Here is a 22,931-nt window from a genome sequence, read left to right as displayed (position 1 = left end):
TAGGAAGGCCCACCGCCGGCTACGGGAGTCAAGATCGTCCCGTCAACGGACGGTTTGAGGCCCCTGACCGCTGGAGGACAAAGAAGGGAGAGATTGAACTTTTTTTCACCTTCCATCACAGTGAGGAATGTGGAGGAGTCACTGTGGTGGATGTTCATGTTAAAATGTATTTTGTGTGTCCTGGTGCTTTTTATTGTTATGACTGTGTGGCAAATGAAATTCCTCATATGTTGCAAAACATACTTAATATAGTATGATTATGATTATAGAATAGAATAGCCTTTATTGTGATCTAAAAACATGTTTCTGGACAAAATTCCGTTACCCACAGTCCAACAATGAGAGGCAATAAAAAAGAAAGTAATAAAACACACAATCACAAAAACCAACATAAAACAAAAAACATCCATCACAGTGAGTTTCCTCCAGTCACCTCCTCACTGTGACGGAAGGCCAGAATGTCTTTCTCTCTTCCCTGCCGTCTTCTCCAGCGGTCAGGCAGTCAAACTTGCCACGTAGGGGCGGTCGTGGATCCCGACATTGAAGCCCCCGCCGGGCAGAGAAAATCCTGCGGCCTATTTCAGGACGGTGAAAGGTTCGCAGCGGGCCGACCCAAGCCCCGCGATTCGGGGCGGGCGAAGAAGCTGCCACTGCCGGAGTTCCCGATATCGGCCCCCACCCAAGGACCTGCGAGCTACCAACATCCACGCGGCCCGCGACCCACGGCCGAAGTAGCCTCCGAAGGCGAGTCGCAGCCGCTCCCTCAGCGCCACCGCAGCCTCCGAAGGCAGCCAGCTCCGCAGATGGTAAGTCCGGTCCGCGGGCTCTGCGAACCAGAGCCCAGGTGGTCCCAGCTGGAGGCCACCAGCTCCAGGTGTTTGGCCGACGGTAGGCCGCAAGGGGAACGGAGACACCACCCAGAAAAAGGTGACGTCTCCTTATGGTAGAGACAATTTTCATAGTTTCCCCCCACACAGAGTACACAACCACTAAAAATACTACATCACATCCAACACTTACAATTAAGATAAAAAACAAAAAAAACAAAAAGACAAATGGACTGCAGGTGAGCCGCAGCTGCTGCCCAGCGCCTCCACACGTTTATGATTATGATTATGATGATGATTATGATTATGATTATTATGATGATGACGATGATGATGATGATGATGATGATGATGATTATGATGATGATTATGATTATGATTATGATTATGATTATGATCGTAATGATGATGATGATGATTAACACGCACAACATTTAATCTGACCTTTGTACCAACAGGGCCATTTTCATGTAATTATTATTACAATCATCTTAGTGTCTTAGCTTATTAACATTGATTGAGTATGGAGGCCTTTTATTTTAGGGAAAGGCCAGGATTAAATGGACCAATGAAAAAGCTTTTGTAGACTTTGTGGGCAGAATAGAGTCATAGTCATGGAGTGATACAGCTCAACTTGCCCACACCGGCCAACATGTCTCAGCTACACTAGTCCCACTTGCCTATGTTTGGCCCATATCCCTCTAAACCTGTCCTATCCATGTACCTGTCGAACCGGATCTTAAAATTGGGATAGTCCCTGCCTCAACTGCCTCCTCTGGCAGCTCGTTCCACATGCCCACCACCCTTTGTGTGAAAACGTTACCCCTCAGATTCCCATTAAATCTTTTCCCCTTCACCTTAAACAATGCCCTCTGGTCCTCGATTCCCCTACTCTGGCCAAGAAGCTCTGTGCATCTACCCGATCTATTCCTCATGATTTTATACACCTCGATAAGATCACCCCTCATCCTCCTGCGCTCCAAGGAATAGAATCCCAGCCTACTCAACCTCTCCCTATAGCTCACACCCTCTATTCTTGGCAACACCTTCGTAAATCTCCTCTGTACCCTTTCCAGCTTGACAACATATTTCCTGTAACACGGTGCCCAGAACTGAACACAATACTCTAAATGCGGCCTCACCAATGGTGCCCTTCTCACCTACAGACCAATAAGCTCTGCAGAAGAGGCATCTTCTGACTTTAGGTAGAATCCCTCCTTAACCTCCCGTGACAATGTGAGGTAGTTTATTAATGTATATTAATGATTTGGACGAGGGAATTGAATGCAACATCTCTAAGTTTGCGGATGACACGAAGCTGGGTGGCAGTGTTAGCTGCGAGGAGCTAGGAGGCTGCAGAGTGACTTGGATAGATTAGGCGAGTGGGCAAATGCATGGCAGATGCAATATAATGTGGATAAATGTGAGGTTATCCACTTTGGCGGCAAGAACAGGAAAGCAGAGTATTACCTGAATGGTGACCGATTGGGAGAAGGGGAGATGCAACGTGACCTGGGTGTCATGGTGCACCAGTCATTGAAAGCAAGCATGCAGGTGCAGCAGGCAGTGAAGAAAGCGAATGGTATGTTGGCATTCATAGCAAGAGGATTTGAGTTTAGGAGCAGGGAGGTTCTGCTGCAGTTGTACAGGGCCTTGGTGAGACCGCACCTGGAGTATTGTGTGCAGTTTTGGTCTCCTAACCTGAGGAAAGATGTTCTTGCCTTAGAGGGAGTACAGAGAAGGTTCACCAGATTAATCCCTGGGATGGCGGGACTTGCATATGAGGAAAGACTGGATAGACTGGGCTTGTACTCGCTGGAATTTAGAAGACTGAGGGGGGATCTTATAGAAACATATAAAATTCTTAAGGGGTTGGAGAGGCTAGATGCGGGAAGATTGTTCCCGATGTTGGGGGAGTCCAGAACCAGGGGTCACAGCTTAAGGATAAGGGGGGAGTCTTTTAGGACCGAGATGAGAAAACATTTCTTCACACAGAGAGTGGTGAGTCTGTGGAATTCTCTGCCACAGAAGGTAGTTGAGGCCAGTTCATTGGCTATATTTAAGAGGGAGTTAGATGTGGCCCTTGTGGCTAAAGGGATCAGGGGGTATGGAGAGAAGGCAGGTACAGGTTACTGAGCTGGATGATCAGCCATGATCATATTGAATGGCGGTGCTGACTCGAAGGGCCAAATGGCCTACTCCTGCACCTATTTTCTATTTTTCTATGTTTCTATGTTTCTATGTAGTGAGCATCAGATGGAAGGTTTCACAGGTTTCCCAAACTCCTGTGACATTATTCGATCTCAATTAGTATTTGTCTCTTGGACACCAATTGCCTTTTGACATTGGAGATAAAGTAGTTACAGAGATCCTCTGGCTTTTCGGGGCAGAAATCACTTTGGTCACGAGGACGAATTTCTTTAGTCAGAGGGTGGTGAATCTGTGGAATTCATTGCCGCAGAAAGCTGTGGAGGCCAAGTCAATGGATATTTTAAAAGCAGAGATAGATTTTTTTATTGGTATGGGTGTCAGGGGTTATAGGGAGAAGGCAGGAGAATGGGGTTAGGAGGGAGAGATAGATCAGCCATGATTGAATGGCGGAGTAAACCTGATGGGCCGAATGGCCTGATTCTGCTCCCATCACTTATGACATGATTTTAACCTTGATTCCAACATTGAAGGTATTTATTCACAAAATGCTGGAGTAACTCAGCAGGTCAGGCAGCATCTCAGGAGAGAAGGAATGGGTGATGTTTCGGGTCCCCCTCCCACTCCCAGTCTGACCTTTCTGTCATGGCCCTCCAGTGCCAACTTTAGATAGTTCCTCTCACCCTCTTCCCCTCCCCCTTCCCAGTTCTCACTCTATCTTCCTGTCTCCACCTATATCCTTCCTTTGTCCCGCTCCCCTGACTCTTAGTCTGAGGAAGGGTCTGGACCCAAAACGTCAGCTATTCCTTTTCTCCAGAGATGCTGCCTGTCCCGCTGAGTTGCTCCAGCTTATTGTGTCTATCTTCTTCGGGAAGTAGAGGTATAATTGAGACACTAATAAATCATTTTCCTCGATCCCACTAGCCCTAAGAACAATTTATAACTCGTCAATAAATATATTTAATAATTTGACTGAGTTTATGTATTTTAGAAAAATAATAAAATCCACCTTATTAACATTTGACAACCAATGCATGGAAATTTTAAACAGCTAACAGCACAAGGTAAACAGTCATATTGAAAGTTACATTCTGGGTAATATCAGTAGCCCTTTGTGGAAGTGATAAGAAATTCAGATATAGAGTTCAGATAAGTAAAAAGGGCTTTACTGCCAGAGTTGTTTATTGTGAATGCTTAATGGAGGGCGGAGGATCTTGAGGACGAGGTCCCTATAATGGATGGGTGTAAATGAGGAAGCATGAACAAGAAGAGTTTAGATTTAGATTTAGAGATACAGCACGGAAACAGGCCCTTCGGCCCACCGGGTCCGCGCCGCCCAGCGATCCCCGCACACTAACACTATCCTACACACACTAGGGACAATTTTTTAAACATTTGCCCAGCCAATTAACCTACATACCTGTACGTCTTTGGAGTGTGGGAGGAAACCGAAGATCTCGGAGAAAACCCACGCAGGTCACGGGGAGAACGTACAAACTCCGTACAGACGGCGCCCGTAGTCAGGATCGAACCTGAGTCTCCGGCGCTGCATTCGCTGTAAGGCAGCAACTCTACCGCTGCGCCACCTAGAGGTGAGGAACTTTATAAATAACCTTAAATCAGACTCTATCGCGTCATCACTGTCTACCTAGTAGATTGATTAGATGGCCATCTCAATGTTGTATGGGGGCTCAGCAGTGAACTAGGGGTATTCACTGGATTATGTTCCCAACACACCTTGTGGGCCAGGAGAAGCAGGAATGCTCCCCATTCAAGACGTCGCTTGCCTCTCTTCTGCTAATCACGGTTCAAACTGTTCGCTACGAGTGTCGCTGCGCTCTGTTTGTTAGGCTCTCAGACATTCCACTGTCCGCAGCGTCCTGCCACTGCTTGTCCTGCCTGGTGGACAGCCAACTTGTCCGTTTGGTCAAGTGCCACGCAAGGCAATATTGAGAGAGAGGTGCGAGTCGCTGGATTTGCCAGATTGCATGACTTTCCTCCCACTGTCCCTGCCGACCCTTAGGCAATGACCCCCCCCCCCACCCTTGCAGGTTAACACAAAGCTTCTCTTCACATCTGAATACAACTTACTGGTGCCATTTGCTTGACACGTTAACATTTTCTGATCCTGTTTTGCAACACTTTGTTGCATTTATTGCAGTTTAACTCAAATAACTGGAAGTTTCTCACTGAAAAACTAGTGCCTGGCTTATCGGGATTCTGAAGAAGGGTGACACAAAAAGCTGGAGTAACTCGGCGGGTCAGGAGGCATCTCTGGAGAGAAGGAATGGGTGATGTTTCGGGTCGAGACCCTTGGAAGTTTCTCAACCCTTTCCTTCTCCTGAGATAGTGTCTCTCTCGCTGGGTTAATCCGGCATTTTGTGTCTATCTTAGGAGCAATAATGTTCCTTCTCCCTTTAATAAAACAGGAAAACCTGTGTGATTCTTATCTGAAACTTGATTGTTTTTCCATACCATTCATTGGATGTAAACCACTATTTCCCCTTAATTCAAATTCCATCGGGTACCATTTTGTAGAGCAAGGTTTTGTACGCTTTCGAAATGTTGAAAATTGACACCAATCCATCAACAGGAAGAGGCTAGCAGTGGCATAGTCAAATTAACTACTATGATTGCGGCTTTCAGATAACACTGTACATTATCACCCAAAAATCTACATCACTCACCCGCATCCCAAATATTTGAATACAAACTTACGTGGAATATATTTTTAATACTTCACATTCTGGGAGAGAAAACTGGCGTGGCATAAGACTGGGACAAAAACATGACCAGAATAAGCTAATGAGACGGCAATTTAAAATCTATTGTGATTGATAAGCAAAAGGACACAAAGTGATGGAGTAACTCAGCGTCTCTGGTGGATATAAATGGTGGCATTTCGGGTCCAGACTTGAAAAGTCACCTATCCATGTTCTCCAGGGATGCTGCCTGAGCCGCTGAGTTACTCCAGGACTTTGGGTCCTTTTGTGTATTAACCAGCATCTGTACTTCTTTGTTTCTACAGTAATTAAGAAGCAGCTAGACAAGCACTTAAATTGCTAAGGCACAGAAGGCTATGGATTGAATGCAAGCAGCTTTGATAAGGACAATGGTTAGCATGGGCATGGTAGGCTGAAGGGTCTGTTTCTGTGCTGCATGACTCTACTGCTGAGACAGGAAACAAAGGACACCTTTACTAAAACATATTTGTGATAAATCTGTGTTCAAGTGCCTTAGTAAAACTCCGTAAACTTACTGAACCAATATATATTAAAAGGTATTTATTCACAAAATGCTGGAGTAACTCAGCAGGTCAGGCAGCATCTCAGGAGAGAAGGAATGGGCGACGTTTCGGGTCGAGACCCCTCTTCAGACTGAGATGCCCATTCCTTCTCTCCCGAGATGCTGCCTGACCTGTTGAGTTACTCCAGCATTTTGTGAATAAATACCTTCGATTTGTACCAGCATCTGCAGTTATTTTCTTACACAAAATATATTAAAACATATTTTTTAATTAGGAAAATTGGGCACAATTACATTCTATTATGCTACCCAATTGCATGGGTTTGTGGAAGATTAATGTTTGCGCTTACGAAATAAATATCAGTGAAAATCTGAAACTCAGCCGAACCAATGCAATTTCAAGTGCATTTTATACAATTTTCTGATCGTGCCCAAACTGGAAACTCGACTAATCGATTCAAAATGCTGGAGTAACTCAGGGGCCAGGCAGCATCTCTGGGGAACATGGACAGGTGTTGTTTCGGGTCAGGACCCTTCTTCCAATCCATTTTCTCCAGCGATGAGGCCTGACCCGCTGAGTTACTCCAGCATTTTGATACAAACCAGCATCTGAAGTTCCTTTTTATTGCATTAGAATCTCAACTGCCCTATTTAAAAATTTGCCCAATCATTCAATGCAAATGCATACACAATCCAATATTTATGTTACAATATCTGATCAAAAATTGCACATTTTATCTTGTTGGATGAGTATTTGTTGCCTGTCCAGTACATCATTTGATTTAGTACCTCATTTAATTACAAAATCTCAAAAGACAGAACCACCTAACGAACAAAAACATTTAAAGTCTGAAGAAGGGTCCCGACCCGAAACGTCACCCATTCCTTCTCTCCTGAGATGCTGCCTGACCTGCTGAGTTACTCCAGCATTTTGTGAATAAATACCTTTGATTTGTACCAGCATCTGCAGTTATTTTCTTATATTTTAAATTTGGCATTTTACTTCTATTTTGGTGAAATCCTTTGGGTTAGAATGAAGTCTTATTTCAATTTAAAACAACAATTTTCCTGAAATCTTTGTTCAACGTTAAGAAAAGTCTTACCCGTAAATCTCTGCTTTCCCGCTCACAGCAACCTCTACAAATGCCAGCAGACCTATCCACATGCTGTGTAACATCTTTCTCTTTAATTCTTCCATCAAGTGCTTCGCAGGCGAGGCACTGTTTAAATGCTTCCAGCTGGAAAGACTTCAGCCTCTTCTCTCCCCCACTCTCTCTCTCTCTCTCTCTCTCTCTGTCTCCCTTATTCTCCTCTGTACATGTGCACAGTGCTGCTTGTGGTTTACACTATTGAGCTGAAAGGAAACTCTCTCTTGTTCTCCACTCCCTTCCCCCCACACAACTTATGGTGGTTGTGTAAATGATACAACCTGGCAGCCCCAGGAAACCATTTAGTGACGCTGCTACTATTTGGATTGCCAGCAGTCCTGGGAGGCTGGAGCTCGCTGGGCAGATTTATGAGTCGGGCTTGCTGCAATAAAGTACTGGGGTGTAGATGAGGCGGAGGGCTGCAAGTCCTGCCTCCAGACACAGCAGTGCTCCGAAACCTTGCAGCTCCATCAGCTAGAAACACTGGTTAGAGTCGCTGTAAAGTACTACATCTCAACAGAGAAGTTTCACTCACATTATTCATGCCAGTCCGCGGGTCTTGTATTGTTTAAGGAAGGAACTGCAGATGCTGGTTTAAACCGAAGATAGACACAAAAAAACTAGAGTAGCTCAGCGGGTCAGGCAGCATCTCTGGAGAAAAGGAATAGGTGACGTTTCGGGTCGGGACCCAAAACGCCACCTATTCCTTTTCTCCAGAGATGCTGCCTGATCTGCTGAGTTACCCCAGCTTTTTGTGTCTATCTTCGGGTCTTGTATTTTTGATTTCCCATCTGAAGAGAGCTCTTTACAAATTTAAACCAAGTTTGACTTTGTGGAATGGCTTTCAAACATGATATGAATTTCAGATATTAATTGTTTGAACCTGGTAAAGATCAAGGGACATTATTGCGCAGAGTCAAAACCCCAATTGGTGTGGAATAACTTTGAAGTGGTGAAAGATATGAATTATTTTACTGATGAAGGTAAAGGAAAATGCTTGTTAAACAAGAGAGCAGTCCTGAACTAATATCTACCTCTTTGGTGACCCTTGGAGTATCTTTGATTGGACTTTGCTGGCTTTATCTAGCACTGAACGTTATTCCCTTATCATGTATCTGTACACTGTAAATGGCTCGATTGGAATCATGTATTGTCTTTAAGCTCACCGGTTAGCACGCAACAAAAGCTTTTCACTGTACCTCGGTACATGTGACAATAAACTAACCTGACCATATCCATCAAGCTTTTTAAAATGATGGTGGGGCAGGCATTGACTCAATGGCCAAATGGCTTTTATAGCGTAAGTAAATGTGTGATGTATGTACAGACACTCATGTTTATAATAGGCCACATACTGAGCTCTTGGTTGTCATTGTCGGCCACTGGCTCTCATGGTAACAATGCATCCAGATCCTTCTACTACAGAACACCAAGCTTGCAGTACCTGGGGCATTGGGAGCAAGAAACATTTATTTTCCAAAAATAAACTTTATTCTGGAAATAAAATATATATATGTACATATATACACAAAACAAAAAACTGTGCAAAAACTCTTCAGGGTCAGCGTCTATATATTCTCAGTGTCTATATATTCAATAGTGTTCGCACCTATCTTTGAACAATATACCCTTGCCACTCAATGGCCCTTCTGGCTCAAGGGACATCCCCGGCAGAAGGGAGAGATGGAGGAAGAGAGAGAGAGAGATAGAGAGAGAGAGGAAGGGAGGGAGGTAGGGAGAGAGGGAAGAGAGAGAGAGGGTGGGAGGTAGGGAGAGAGAGGGAGATGGAGGGAGAGAGCGGTGGAGGGAGAGGTAGAGAGAGAGCGAAGGAGAGAGGAAGAGAGGGAAAGAGGGAGAGAGAAAAGAGAGCAGGAGAAAGCACGAGAGGGAGGGAGGGAGAGAGAGAGGGAGGGAGAGAGAGGGAGAGAGAGAGAGAGAGAGAGGGAGAGAGAGAGAGAGAGAGAGAGAGAGAGAGAGAGAGAGAGAGAGAGAGAGAGAGAGAGAGAGAGAGAGAGAGAGAGAGAGAGAGAGAGTGAGTGACAGCGAGGGAGAGAGGGAAAGAGAGAGGGGGAGAGGGAGAGCAGGGGAGAAAGCAAGCGAAGGAGAGGGAGAGGAAGGAAGGAGAGGGGGAGGGGGGAGAGACAGAAAATAGTTTGGCACACCAACAATGAATGCATCGTGTACTCTCTTCAGACATCCTGTTTGCTCTGTGAATGATGGGGAAAAGTTGTGCTTTCTTCTTTCCAGAGTGATATAACAATAATGGTTGGAACGCATGCCTGTTGAAATATGTGAACCAATTTCCACTGAGACCAGACCAAGACAGTTTCCCCTTTACATGAGTACAGTTCATCCATTGCACTCCTGTAAACTGGAGGAGTCAAGTTGAATTTGTTAATTTCCTCACACACTTTCTCTTCATTGTTTCTTCTCCGTCCCTGGTTCGGCTGGATCAATGAAGGCCGATCCACGCTCGCTGGTAATGGTGTGGAACACTGCGTGAAATCTAAAGAGTGGTTTTTATTCGGCCCCGAGCTACTGGCGTCTACGGGACCATGATAGAAAGGTCAGACTGGGAGTGGGAGTGGGAGGGGGAGTTGAAGTGCTGAGCCACCGGGAGATCAGGTTGGTTGAGGCGGGCTGAGCGAAGGTGTGGAGCGAAACGATCGCCGAGCCTGCGCTTGGTCTCGCGAAGTAGAGAAGTTGACATCTGGAACAGCGGATACAATAGAAGACGTTAGAGGAGGTGCAGCTGCGACTGGGGAGAGGGGGAGCAAGAGCGGAGCTGCGGGATATCGAGGAGACCCTAGTGAGGTCACCCAGCATTTAATGATGACTCTTTGATTCATGATGACCAAGAAAACGAACATTTCAGAGGAAGCAATAACGCACCATCATACATTGACCCTCGACTATTTTGCAGCTTTGTCCACCGACTTAAAAGAGCTCTATTGAGTGAAAAACATTAATCATTGCCAAAAATAAGGTCAAAAGGTCATAAGTGATAGGAGCAGAATTAGGCCATTTGGCCCATCAAGTCTTCTCTGCCATTCAATCATGGCTGATCTATCTCTCCCTCCCAACCCCATTCTCCCAACCTGCCTTCACCCCATGACCCCTAACACCCATACTAATCAAGAATCTGTCTACCTCTGCCTTAAAATCATTGACTTGGCCTCCACAGCCTTCTGTGGCAAAGAATTTCACAGATTCACAACCCTCGGACTGAAGAAATTCCTCCTCATCTCCTTCCCAAAGGAACGTCCTTTAATTCTGAAGCTATGCCCTATAGTCCTAGACTCTCCCACCAGTGGAAACATGCTGTTCACATCCACTCTATCCAAGCCTTTCACTAGTCAGTAAGTTTCAATGAGGTCCCCCCTCATCCTTCTAAACCCCAGCGAGTACAGGCCCAGTGCCGACAAACACCCATCACATGTTAACCCACTCGTTCCTGGGATCATTCTTGTAAACCTCTGGACCCTCTCCAGAGCCAGCACATCCTTCCTCAGATATTGGGCCCAAACTGCTCACAATAATTTGCCTGTATTCCTATAATACTGAGCCAGACCACGAGACTTGGCAAAGTTTGCCAATGGCCCTGGAGGGAATGGATGTATTACAACTTTTCATTAACATCTTTTTTAAATGTCATGTTTTTCTTGTACATTTAAAAATGTTTGGACCAATGTGTGGCTGCTTTTTAGTTATCCTGGAGTGGAGAGGACTCAGCCTTACCACCAAGCTGAAGGTCTACCGTGCAGTGGGACTCACCACTCTTCTCTATGCCAGTGAGACCTGGACTGTCTACAGCAGACACGCCAAACAGCTCAACCACTTTCACTTGAGCTGCCTACGCAGACTCCTTCTCATCAGGTGGCAGGACAAAACTCCCGACACAGAGGTCTTGGAACGGGCCGGAATCCCCAGCGTCCACACCCTCCTACGGAAAGCCCAAGCCAGATGGGCAGGCCATGGCATCAGAATGCCCGAGAGTCGACTGCCAAAACAGCTTCTGCATGGAGAACTGTGTCAGGGCAAGCGCTCAGTAGGAGGACAGAAGAAACGGTTTAAGGACTGCCTCAAAGTGTCCCTCAAAGACTTGGACATCAACCTCAGCACTTGGGAGTCTCTTGCTCTGGACCGTCCAATCTGGCGTAGCAAGCTCACCACAGGAGCCCGTGCAGCAGAGAACAGACGCACTGCAGAGGCCCAGAGGAAACGCACCGCGCGCAAGGCCCGGGCTACCTCCACTTCCACTGCAGCACCCATCCACTTGTGTCCTATGTGTGGGCGTGTCTTCCGGGCCTGGATTGGCCTCACCAGTCACTTCCGGACCCACAGTCACCAATCCTCCAACTGAAAGAGAAGACATGGTCATCTTCGAACCCGAAGGACGAACAACAACAACAGTTATCCTGGTGGCAAAATTGTCTCCTGCACTGAGAATAGTTCAGAGCCGTAACCTTTTCTCATCCAGTACAGCCACAAGGCAGGTTATTAGATTTCCCTGTTATTAGGTGCTTCCACTCACCTTGAAGCAATAATGACACAGAGACCACAAAACATCTGGAAATGTATCCAGATTTACAACCAAGAACAAGAAATAGAAATTCATTAATAATTTCAACTTACTGGCAATTGTTAACGTTGAGAGGGTAAAATCAATGTCCAGGAAGAATTAGACTATGGACACAAAAAGCTGGAATAATTAAGGCAGCAACTCTACCGCTGCACCACCGTGACCGCCCCATTCTTGGTCTCTCTGTCTCCATCACAGGGGACAGACTATCGACTGACGCCTAATATAAACCTACCAACTCCTACATTTATCTGGATTATACTTCATCCCACCCTGCCTCTCCCAAAGATGCTATTCTCCACTTTCAATTCCTCTGTCTCCACCACGATGAGATCCAATGTGGGGATTTCCATTCTAGGACATCCAGGATACCTTTTTTGGTGAACGTGTTTTCACCCATTGTCATACGGGACTGTCATACGAGGAAAGATTGGAAAGACTGTGCTTGTATTCACTGGAGTTTAGAAGGATGAGAGGGGATCTTATAGAAACGTATAAAATTATAAAAGGACTAGACAAGCTAGATGCAGGAAAAATGTTCCCAATGTTGGGGGAGTCCAGAACCAGGGGACACAGTCTAAGAATAAAGGGGAGGCCATCTAAAACTGAGGTAAGAAAAAACTTTTTCACCCAGAGAGTTGTGAATTTTTGGAATTCTCTGCCACAGAAGGCAGTGGAGGTCAATTCACTGGATGGATTTAAAAGAGAGTTAGACAGGGCTCTAGGGGCTAGCGGAATCAAGGGATATGGGGAGAAGGCAGGCACCAGTTACTGATTGTGGATGATCAGCCATGATCACAATGAATGGCGATGTTGGCTCGAAGGGCCAAATGGCCTCCTCCTGCACCTATTTTCTATGTTTCTAACTCAGCGGGTCAGCCAACATCTCTGGAGAAAAGGAATAGGTGACGTTTCGGGTCGAGACCCTTCTTCAGACTCTGTTTCGGGTCAAGACCCTTCTTCAGATTCTGTTTCAGGTCGAGACCCTTCTTCAGACTCCAGCATTGACAATTTGAAAGTGTATTATTGGGAATACAGAGACATAACTCAAATTTCACTATACCTTAATTGGCACATGTGACCATAAATTGATCTTGAAATTTTCAAACTCATTTGCTCTGCTCTATAAAGCTTCAGTGCTGTTTGCCTGGACTTTATTACCATTATAATTGTTCTCAAGAAAATACATGTGCTGGAACTCAAAGATATTTGCATTTTCTTTATGGGAAAGAAATATTACGAGGGAGAATAGTTTGGCACGCAAATTTCTTCATTTTCAAGTCCATTAAGATTCTGTATTTGACACAAAATGCTGGAGTAACTCAGCGGGACAGGCAGCATCTCTGGAGAGAAAATTATTTAAAATTATTATCTGACAGGCTGGGGATGCGATAACTTTCACTGGGATACATGTGGATTTACAGAAAATGGATAGAATGCTGGGAGACGGGGCGATCGTTTCACTGAACACCTTTGCTCAGTCCGCCTGGACCTACCTTTTTTTAGTTTAACGTTTAGAGATACAATGCAGAAACAGGCCCTTCGGCCTACAGGGTCCGCGCGCCGACCAGCGATCCCTATACATTAACACTATCCTACACCCACTAGGGACAATTTTTACATTTACCAAGCCAATTAACCGCACCACATGTCTTTGGAGTGTGGGAGGTAATGGAAGATCACATGCGGTACCAGGGAGAACGTACAAACTCCATACAGACAGCACCGATAGTCGGGATCGAACCGGGTCTCCGGCGCTGCATCTCTGACCTGATCTCCCATTGCCAAACACTTCAATTCCCCTTCCCATTCCCACACTGATCTTTCTGTCCTGGGCTTCCTCCATTGTCAGAGTGAGGCATAAACGCAAATTGGAGGAACAGCACCTCATCTCTTCTCAATAGCATCTCGTGTTTTGCTTGGGCAGTTTACAACCCAGTGGTATGAATGTTGAATTCTCTAACTACAAGTAACCCTGTCATCCCCTCTCTCACCATCCCTCCCCCACCCAAGTCACACCAGCTTCAAAGTCGTCTTGCTGAGCCTGATTGTGGGTCGTTTTCACCAAGCACATAATGGCCTGATTTCTTGATCATCGTTACTTTTTTGCATCTCTTTCATTCATTTGTTCTATATCTCTCTATCACCTTCTATATCTCTCATTTCTCTTTCCCCTGACTCTCAGTCTGATGAAGGTTCTCGACCCAAACACCACCTATTCCTTTTCTCCAGAGATGCTGCCTGACCCGCTGAGTTACTCCAGCCTTTTGTGTCTATCTAGGGAGTAGACATTACTGGGTCTTTCACATCCAGCTACTGGGCACGTTAGTACCAGGTCAAGAGAGGTGCATTAGCTGAAGCATTGGGCTCTGAAAGGGCAGCCGTGATGTTAATACCTGTCACATGATGATTGCTTCATTTTCTTCCTACCCTGCGGATCACAGTTGACTGTCAGCTGTGCACCCAACCACACTCACCTATGTGATTATTCGTTTTAGTTTAGAGATACTGTGTGGTAACAGGCCCTTTGGCCCATCGAGTCTGCACCGACCAGCGATCCCCGCACACTAACACTATCCTACACACACCATGGACAATTTACATTTATACCAAGCCAATTAACCTACAAACCTGTTCGTTTTTGGAGTGTGAGAAGAAACTGGAGATCCCGGAGAAAACACACGCAAGTCACGAGGAGAATGTACAAACTCCATGCAAACAGCACCCGTAGTCAGGATCGAACCCAGGTCTCTGGCGCTGTAAGGCAGCAACTCTACCACTGCGCCACAGGTGCTGCCCATTATTTTGGATGTTGGATGCCTGTTGGAAGCAAAATGTAACCAGAGTGCTCAAAAAACATGCAGTGTGGAAGAAAATGATATGTTCAGAGAACGATTGTTGATTGTTAGAAAGATGGAAGTGTTATATTAAAACCATCAATCAGCTTTCTACCAGTTGAACTATCACCTGCCTCTGTTGTCCTCCATTAAACTAAAGCAGAGTAGCGTTTAGGATGGGCTCAGGTCCCGGCTCTTAACTTTTGCAATCTAAACAAACTCACATATTTTTAAGGATTCAGCCCCTGGCTGTTCCTCTTAAAGAATTGTTTGGAAATCTTAAAGTTCTGATGAAGCTGCAGTTGCCAAAATGGTTTGACTGACCAACAAGTTGGGAATGAACTGGATGTTTAAGACACTTCATTCTGTGACCAGGCTAATGAGGTGAATTGATAACCAGGGCTACAAGTCAGGCTTTAAGTCGAATAGAGGGGAGAGTTGTGTGAGGGCGTTGTTTCGGAGATTAATGACAAAGGAGAAGGTGCAGTGTGGTAAATTCAATAATGATAATAGCACGTCAGGAAGGGACAAATGGACATAACATTGAAAATAGGTAAAGAAACAATCTTCATTTGAATGCACCGAGCGTTTTTAACAAGGTAATGGCACAAACAGAAATAAATAATCTGATGAAAATTACAATGACGTTGTTTCCAAAGTGCTCAAAATTGGGAATTAAATATTCCAAAATGTTAAAATTTTAGGAGAGTTAAGCAAAACATTAAATGAGGAGGGGTAGTCTTGACAATAAATGATGGCAATAAAGACTTTTATTAATTTTAGCTCTCCTTTCGTTGGGATAACTAGAAGAGTCAGTGAACTCCAGATATTATCAATTCAGTCATCATATCTCGTTTCCCTCTCCCTTGACTCTCAGTCTGAAGAAGGGTCTCAAACCAAAATGGCACCATTCCTTCTCTCCAGAGATGCTGCCTGGCTCGCTGAGTCACTCCGGCATTTTGTGTCTATCTTCGGTGTAAGTCAGCATCTGTAGCTCCTTTCTACATAATTGTGAATCGTTCACTAATTTCAATTTCCATTGACCGCATTAAGGGCACGTTCTTTAAAGCACTGTAAGGTTGTAAGGTCATAAGTGATAGGAGCAGAAATAAGACCATTCGGCCCGTCAAGTCCACTCCGCCATTCAATCATGGCTGATCTCTCTCTCTCTCTGAACCACATTCTCCTGCCTTCCCCCACAACCACTGACACCCGTACCAATCAAGAATCTTCAGAAGTTCCTGCATGCTTCATCACAGAACATCAAAGAAATCCTTTTCTTAAAGTATTTCCTTCGAGCTCCAATTTGAAAAATATATAATTGGCCACACTGTCTGAAGAAGGGTCTCGACCCGAAACGTCACCCATTCCTTCTCTCCAGAGATGCTGCCTGTCCTGCTGAGTTACTCCAGCTTTTTGTGTCTATCTTCGGTTTAAACCAGCATCTGCAGTTCCTTCCCACACTGATAAATGTCGCAGAAAAAATATCTTTGGTGAAATAGTGTGATGATGTTTCAGAGCGTTCTCCATCCACGTAAGAAACAAATAGAGGAAGAGAATAGCATTTACTATTTTAGAATTGACTTTCCAGAGTTAATCTGCTCTAAGTTTGGAAGTCAGAAAAAATTCTCCCAACAATTTTGGATGTCAGAAACTTTGTGCCTGTCATTCACGATTGTGAGAAGTTAATTATCTTCTGAAAGTACAACTGCAATAACAGCAGTGAATACACAGAAGGCTTACGCTTGGCAATGGCCGTGCACCACAGTCCCGTGTGTACGGTGAGAATGCTCTTCAATACTTTTGACGGATAAAGTGACTGTGAGAAATGTTTGAAAAGTGGTGACCCCAGCCATCAGTTTTCATCATTAGTCCCTCTCATCCATCCCACCATAAGTCAAACTGTGGAGGGATGTGTTTTAGTATTCGCAAGTGTGCTTCGACTGTGTTCACTTCCAGGTTTGTGAAATCAACAGACCACAATGGTTTTTGTTTAAACCTGATGTCTGAGCTTTCTGTGTCTCCACGCACACACACGCACGCACACACACACACACACACACGCACACACGCACTCACACACACACACGCACACACGCACACACACACGCACGCACGCACACACACGCACACACGCACGCACGCATGCACACACACACACACGCCCGCACACACACACGCACGCACACACACACACGCACACGCATGCACACGCACGCACGCACACACGCACACACACACACACACACACACACACACACACACACACACACACACACACACACACACACACACACACACACACACACACACACAGCTAGTGAGTTATTGGATCAATTGTAGTAAGGTCATCCTGAATGGATTTTGGCCGATGAAGGGGTCAGGAAAATGAACAGCACTCGTTGGTTTAAGTTTCAGAACTGTCGTAATGTAAAGCCAGGATCCAGTTTAAAGGTTACAAACTCACTTCATGCCAACACTGCAGTAGAGTTGCTGCCTCACAGCGCCAGAGACTGGGTTCCACCCTGACTACGGGTGCTGTCTGTATGGAGTTTGTACGTTCTCCCCGTGACCTGCGTGGGTTATCTCCAGGTGCTCCGGTTTCCTCCCACTCTCCAAGAACGTACAGGTTTGTAGGTTAATTGGCTTGGTATAATGGTAAATTGTCCCCAGTGTGTGTAAGATAGTGTTAGTGTGCAGGGTGATCGCTGGTCGGCGCGGACTCGGTGGGGCGAAGAGCCTGTTTCCACGCTGTTTCTCCAAACTAAAAGCGAAACCAAGAATCTGCAGAAAGAGGTATTGGAAGCATGGCTGTACAATTGAAAAATATACGAGGCGCTTGTAGCAAAGTCTAACACCAATGAGTTCCTCTGTTTGTCAGAAAGAAAAGCTTCTGACTTCAGGACAATACTCCCAGATGGACAAGGGCATCTGTTAGATGATATCATCCTCAGAATGAGAGACAGCAAGGCTGTTTGCACCATCAATGAAAATAATGTTATCATCAGAGTCAGTCGAAATTATGACACATAGGGTCAAATGTTAAAGCTCACAAGGACCCCACTATAGTATTCCTTGTCAAACGCCACCCCATTGACAACCTGTTGACTCCCTGCCAAGAAGACCCTCAAGTTTCCACAGTTAAGCACCTATCTTGCAGTCCATTGTAATTGGCACTTGTGAAGAAACTGTAGGCCTTAGTTTACATCAGTTTAGTTTAGAGATATAGCACGGAACAGGCCCTTCAGCCCACCGACCCTGCGCCCTCAACTGATTCCCACACACCAACACTACCCTACACACACTAGGGACAATTTACATTTATACCAAGCCAATTAACTTACACACCTGTACGTCTTTGGAGTGTGGGAGGAAACCGGAGATCCCGGAGAAAACCCACGCAGGTCACAGGGAGAATGTACAAGACCTTTGTTTGGCTAGGGTGCTGATGAGATTTACCAGGATACTGCCTAGATTAGAGGGTATTAACTACAAGGAGAGTTCGGACAAACTTGGATAGTTTTCTCCAGAATGACGGAGGTTGAGGGGAGACTTGATAGAATTATACAAAGTTGTAAGAGGCACAGATAAGGTAGACAGTCAGAATCTTTTTTTTTAACAGGGTGGAAATGTCAAAGACTAGAGAGTGAAGAAAGCCAATGGAATGTTGGCCTTCATAACAAGAGGAGTTGAGTATAGGAGCAAAGAGGTTCTTCTGCAGTTGTACAGGGCCCTAGTGAGACCGCACCTGGAGTACTGTGTGCAGTTTTGGTCTCCAAATTTGAGGAAGGATATTCTTGCTATTGAGGGCGTGCAGCGTAGGTTCACTAGGTTAATTCCCGGAAAGGCGGGACTGTATATGTTGAAAGACTGGAGCGGCTAGGCTTGTATAAACTGGAATTTGGAAGGATGAGAGGGGATCTTATCGAAACATATAAGATTATTAAGGGGTTGGACACGTTAGAGGCAGGAAACATGTTCCCAATGTTGGGGGAGTCCAGAACCAGGGGCCACAGTTTAAGAATAAGGGGTAGGCCATTTAGAACGGAGATGAGGAAAAACATTTTCAGTCAGAGAGTTGTAAATCTGTGCAATTCTCTGCCTCAGAGGGCAGTGGAGGCCAATTCTCTGAATGCATTCAAGAGCGAGCTAGATAGAGCTCTTAAGGATAGCGGAGTCAGGGGGTATGGGGAGAAGGCAGGAACGGGGTACTGATTGAGAATGATCAGCCATGACCACATTGAATGGTGGTGCTGGCTCGAAGGGCCGAATGGCCTCCTCCTGCACCTATTGTCTATTGTCTATTGAGATGGAGTAAAATTTAAAAGAGATATATGGGGCAGGGTCTTTTTTACAGAGTGCCTGGAAGGCGCTGCCAGGGGTGGTAATGGAGGCAAATATGAATGTGTTTTTTAAGGGGCTTTGCGATAGGCACATGATGCAAGGAACAGAGTGATATGCATCACGTGCAGATCCAGAGCAAGCAAGATCATGAGGGACCCCTGCCACCCCAGTAACGGACTGTTCCAGATGCTACGATCAGGCAAACGCCTCCGCTGTCACGCTGTGAAAACGGAGAGGATGAGACGGAGTTTCTTCCCACAGGCCATCAGGACTGTCAACTTTTACAACTCCAGAGACAAAAAATTTTGTCTACACTATAGTAACTTATAACTTTATTTATATGCTGTAACTGTAATTTTTTTTGTGCACAATCCGCAGGCATTGCCACTTTCATTTCACTGCACATCGTGTATGTGTATGTGACAAATAAACTTGACTTGACTAGGTGAGATCAGTTTATCTTGGCATTCTGGTCGGCACAGACACTTTGACTGCAAGCTCTGCTGTGATTTTTCATGTTCTATGGTTTATGAAAGGCAGGACCAAAACTACAGCATCACTTTTATCTGTACTGAGAGTTGCTGAAATGATTAACCCAGGTCGTTCTTTATGTGAACTCATTCCATGAAGACTATGTTCCACTTCTTCAGTTCAGTTTAGTTTATTGCCACGTTATTCGCGGTACAGTGAAAAGCTTTTGTTGTGTGCTATTGAGTCAGCAGAAAGACAATACACGATTACAATCGAGCCATTTACAGTGTACAGATACATGATCAGGGAATAACGTTTAGTGCAAGGTAAAGCCAGTAAAGTCCGATCAAGGATAGTCCAAGGGTCACCAATGAGGTTGATGGTAGTTCAGCATTGCTCTCTGGTTGTGGCAGGATGATTCAGTTGCTTGATAACAGCTGGGAAGAAGCTGTCCCTGAATCTGGAGGTGTGCGTCTTCACACTTCTGTACCTTTTGCCCGATGGGAGAGGGGAGAAGGGGGAGTGGCTGGGGTGTGACTTGTCCTTGATTATGCTGCTGGCCTTGCCGAGGCATCTGGCCCTGCCAATGAGCAATGCATAGGAAGGAACTGCAGATGCTGGTTCAAACCAACGAAAGGCACAAAATGCCGGACTAACTCAGCGGGACAGGCAGCGTCTCTGGAGAGAAGGAATGGGTGACGTTTCGGGTCGAGACCCTTCCTCAGAATGAGAGGTTTTATGTAAAGATGAGGGAGTGGGGGCTCGGAAAGCAGAAGGGGAATTCTACTGTCAATGAGGAGTCAGGTGAAGCATTCAGGAATGGAAATAAGCTGTTTAGTTACCGAGCAGGGGAGGAATGCATTCTGAATGGGTTGACACTATTGAAGGCTGTGAATTGCCGTGAACATTTTCTTATATTATAAACAGTTGGCAATTATTTCAGTAGAATTAGAAGCAGCTGTTCCACTGGCTTGTCTCACCTAATTTTCCAACTACCCTCACCTCCTAAAGTTGCTCTGAGGCAATCCGTTACGCTGTGAGCCCATTCCATCTGCAAGTTGCAAAGTTATTTATTTCTATCAACAACTAAGTATTTCATTTGCATTCACAATATTAGGTGTTAAACCAAACAGTTATTCATCAGATCATTATGTAAAACATTATGTAAAAACTTTGCATTAAGATAAAGTTATGAATTATGGTGTTTTGATGAATTATAATTGCTTACTATGGTATTACTGTCTATTACATTAATAATTATACATATATATTTGAAAAAGGTATTGGTTAATTGACTTGGATACGAACAGTTATGTTTCCCCATTATTATGACCCCATTATTAACTCATTGGGTCACACACAGTTGAAGACACACACACCAAAGATAATAGAGCAGAGCAAGATAATAGAGTAGACCATTTGACCCTAAAAACCGTAGAGTGTCACGGCGCCATTTTAGTAGGCAGAAACTTGCAGAAACATTTAAAAAGAGAAATAGCAAAAATCTGCGAATTGATAGATGAGATATATTCTTCATTTTAATGGTATCATCACACATATTGTTCCCCCACAACACTGATTACACTGCGAGAGGCAGAGGGAACGGTGGGTTTTGCTTACTAAAATGGTGGACGTTACTCTCCTTTGCGAACTACTCTTCAGTGTAGGCAATTTCAATGGAGTGGTCCATCTTGTTCCTCTATATTTTTGGTAGACACAAAATGCTGGAGTAACTCAGCGGGTCAGGCAGCATCTCAGGAGAGAAGGAATGGATGACGTTTCGGGTCTCGACCACCCTCTGACTGAAGAAATTCCTCATCATCTCCTTCCTAAAGGAACATCCTTTAATTCTGAGGCTATGACCTCTGGTCCTAGACTCTCCCACTGGTGGAAACATCCTCTCCACATCCACTCAATCTAGGCCTTTCACTATGCGGTATGTTTCAACGAGGTCCCCCTTCATTCTTCTAAACTCCAGCGAGTACAGGCCCAGTGCCGACAAACGATCATCATATGTTGCTCCATTACCATGACACCATTACTCCATTTCAGCTCACTCGGGCCCATTAAAGCTGCATTCAACACCATTACTACTTCTAACTTCCACCAGCTGTATGGTACACATGTCTCGCTGTACTATGTAATGTACTATGTCATGCAATAACTATATTTCTGGTTAGACATTGAATCCTTCTTTCTCCAAGTGTATTGAAAGGATTAGCTCCTTATGGGTGATTTACATCAACACAATCTTCCATTTGTTTTTAACTACTAAAATTAGAAGTTGCGGAATGAGAAAGATACTGGCAATTAATAATTTTAAAGTAATTCATTTAAATAATTGAAAGCAATTAAGACCGTCCTCCTGATTAAATTTGCATTGTAAGCTTTGTTGCCACCTTTCCCCACGCTAACAACGATCAAGTCTACATTTTCCTTGACCCGCATCCCCTTTGATGTCTCGTTATCACACTTCTCCCTTCCCTATCTCTGTGTCTCCCCCTCCCCTGACTCTTAGACTGAAGAAGGGTCTCGACCCCAAAACGTCACCCGTCCCTTCTCTCCAGAGATGCTGCCTGTCCCGCTGAGTTTCTCCAGAGTGTAAAGAAGGCTGGAGTTTATGGGTGAAATGGAGGTTGATGTGATGCAGCTGGATTGAATACTTTAAACATGACTTTAATTAGAGGCGGTGAGTGAACATAGATCCATTCGCCACAGAGGCAATGATGGGACATCACAGTGGAGAAGGAAATTAATAAATATTGGTGGAAAAGAATTGAAGTGCCAATAAAAGAAAAATCAAGAAAAGTGCTGACGTCTGGTCTAAAGTGCCAGGATACAAGACTTCAAACTGTACAAAGAAGTAAAGTATTGCATTACAATTTCCTTCCTTCCTTTCTTGGTTCCCTTTCCAGAAGAATGTTTCTGTTTTACATTTGGGCCAAGGGGGATAGAGTGTGTTCCCAGATCCAAAATGTACTTTGCTGCATGAAAATGCGTTGAAAACACGAATGGTCTTCAGAACAAATGACATTGGCATGGGTGGAAGAAATAGGGTTAAACATTGAGACTTTTAAGGTTGGCAAATCATTTATAAAACATCCAGGCAATCTGTTTGAAATCCAGATTGTTGAGTTTGAAGTAAAATACAGAAAATGCTGCAAATACTCAGCAGAACAGGCCTCAACATTGGGAAAAGAAACAGAGCTAATGTTTCAGGTCGAAGGTATCACAAAATGCTGGAGTAACTCAGCGGGTCAGGCAGCATCTCTGGACAGAAGGAATGGGTGATGTTTCGGGTCGAGACCCTTTAGATTTAGATTTAGAT

The 22,931-nt window shown here is 44.8% G+C and overlaps 1 protein-coding gene across 1 annotated transcript in view; it reads right to left on the bottom strand.

Moving 5' to 3' along the window:
- Positions 1 to 7,686, bottom strand: part of egfl6 (EGF-like-domain, multiple 6) — a 66,340-nt gene extending 58,654 nt beyond the window's left edge. Inside the window, exon 1 of the mRNA XM_078408974.1 lies at positions 7,325 to 7,686. Coding sequence (XP_078265100.1) covers positions 7,325 to 7,419 — 95 coding nt within the window. The 5' untranslated portion in view covers positions 7,420 to 7,686. The remainder of the gene's footprint in view (positions 1 to 7,324) is intronic.
- Positions 7,687 to 22,931: the final 15,245 nt, after the last annotated feature.

This window comes from Rhinoraja longicauda, chromosome 12 (genome assembly GCF_053455715.1).
Source record: "Rhinoraja longicauda isolate Sanriku21f chromosome 12, sRhiLon1.1, whole genome shotgun sequence".
NCBI lineage: Eukaryota > Metazoa > Chordata > Chondrichthyes > Rajiformes > Arhynchobatidae > Rhinoraja > Rhinoraja longicauda.
The sequence above is the reverse complement of the archived record's forward strand: the minus strand, read 5'-3'. Positions and strand labels throughout refer to the sequence as shown.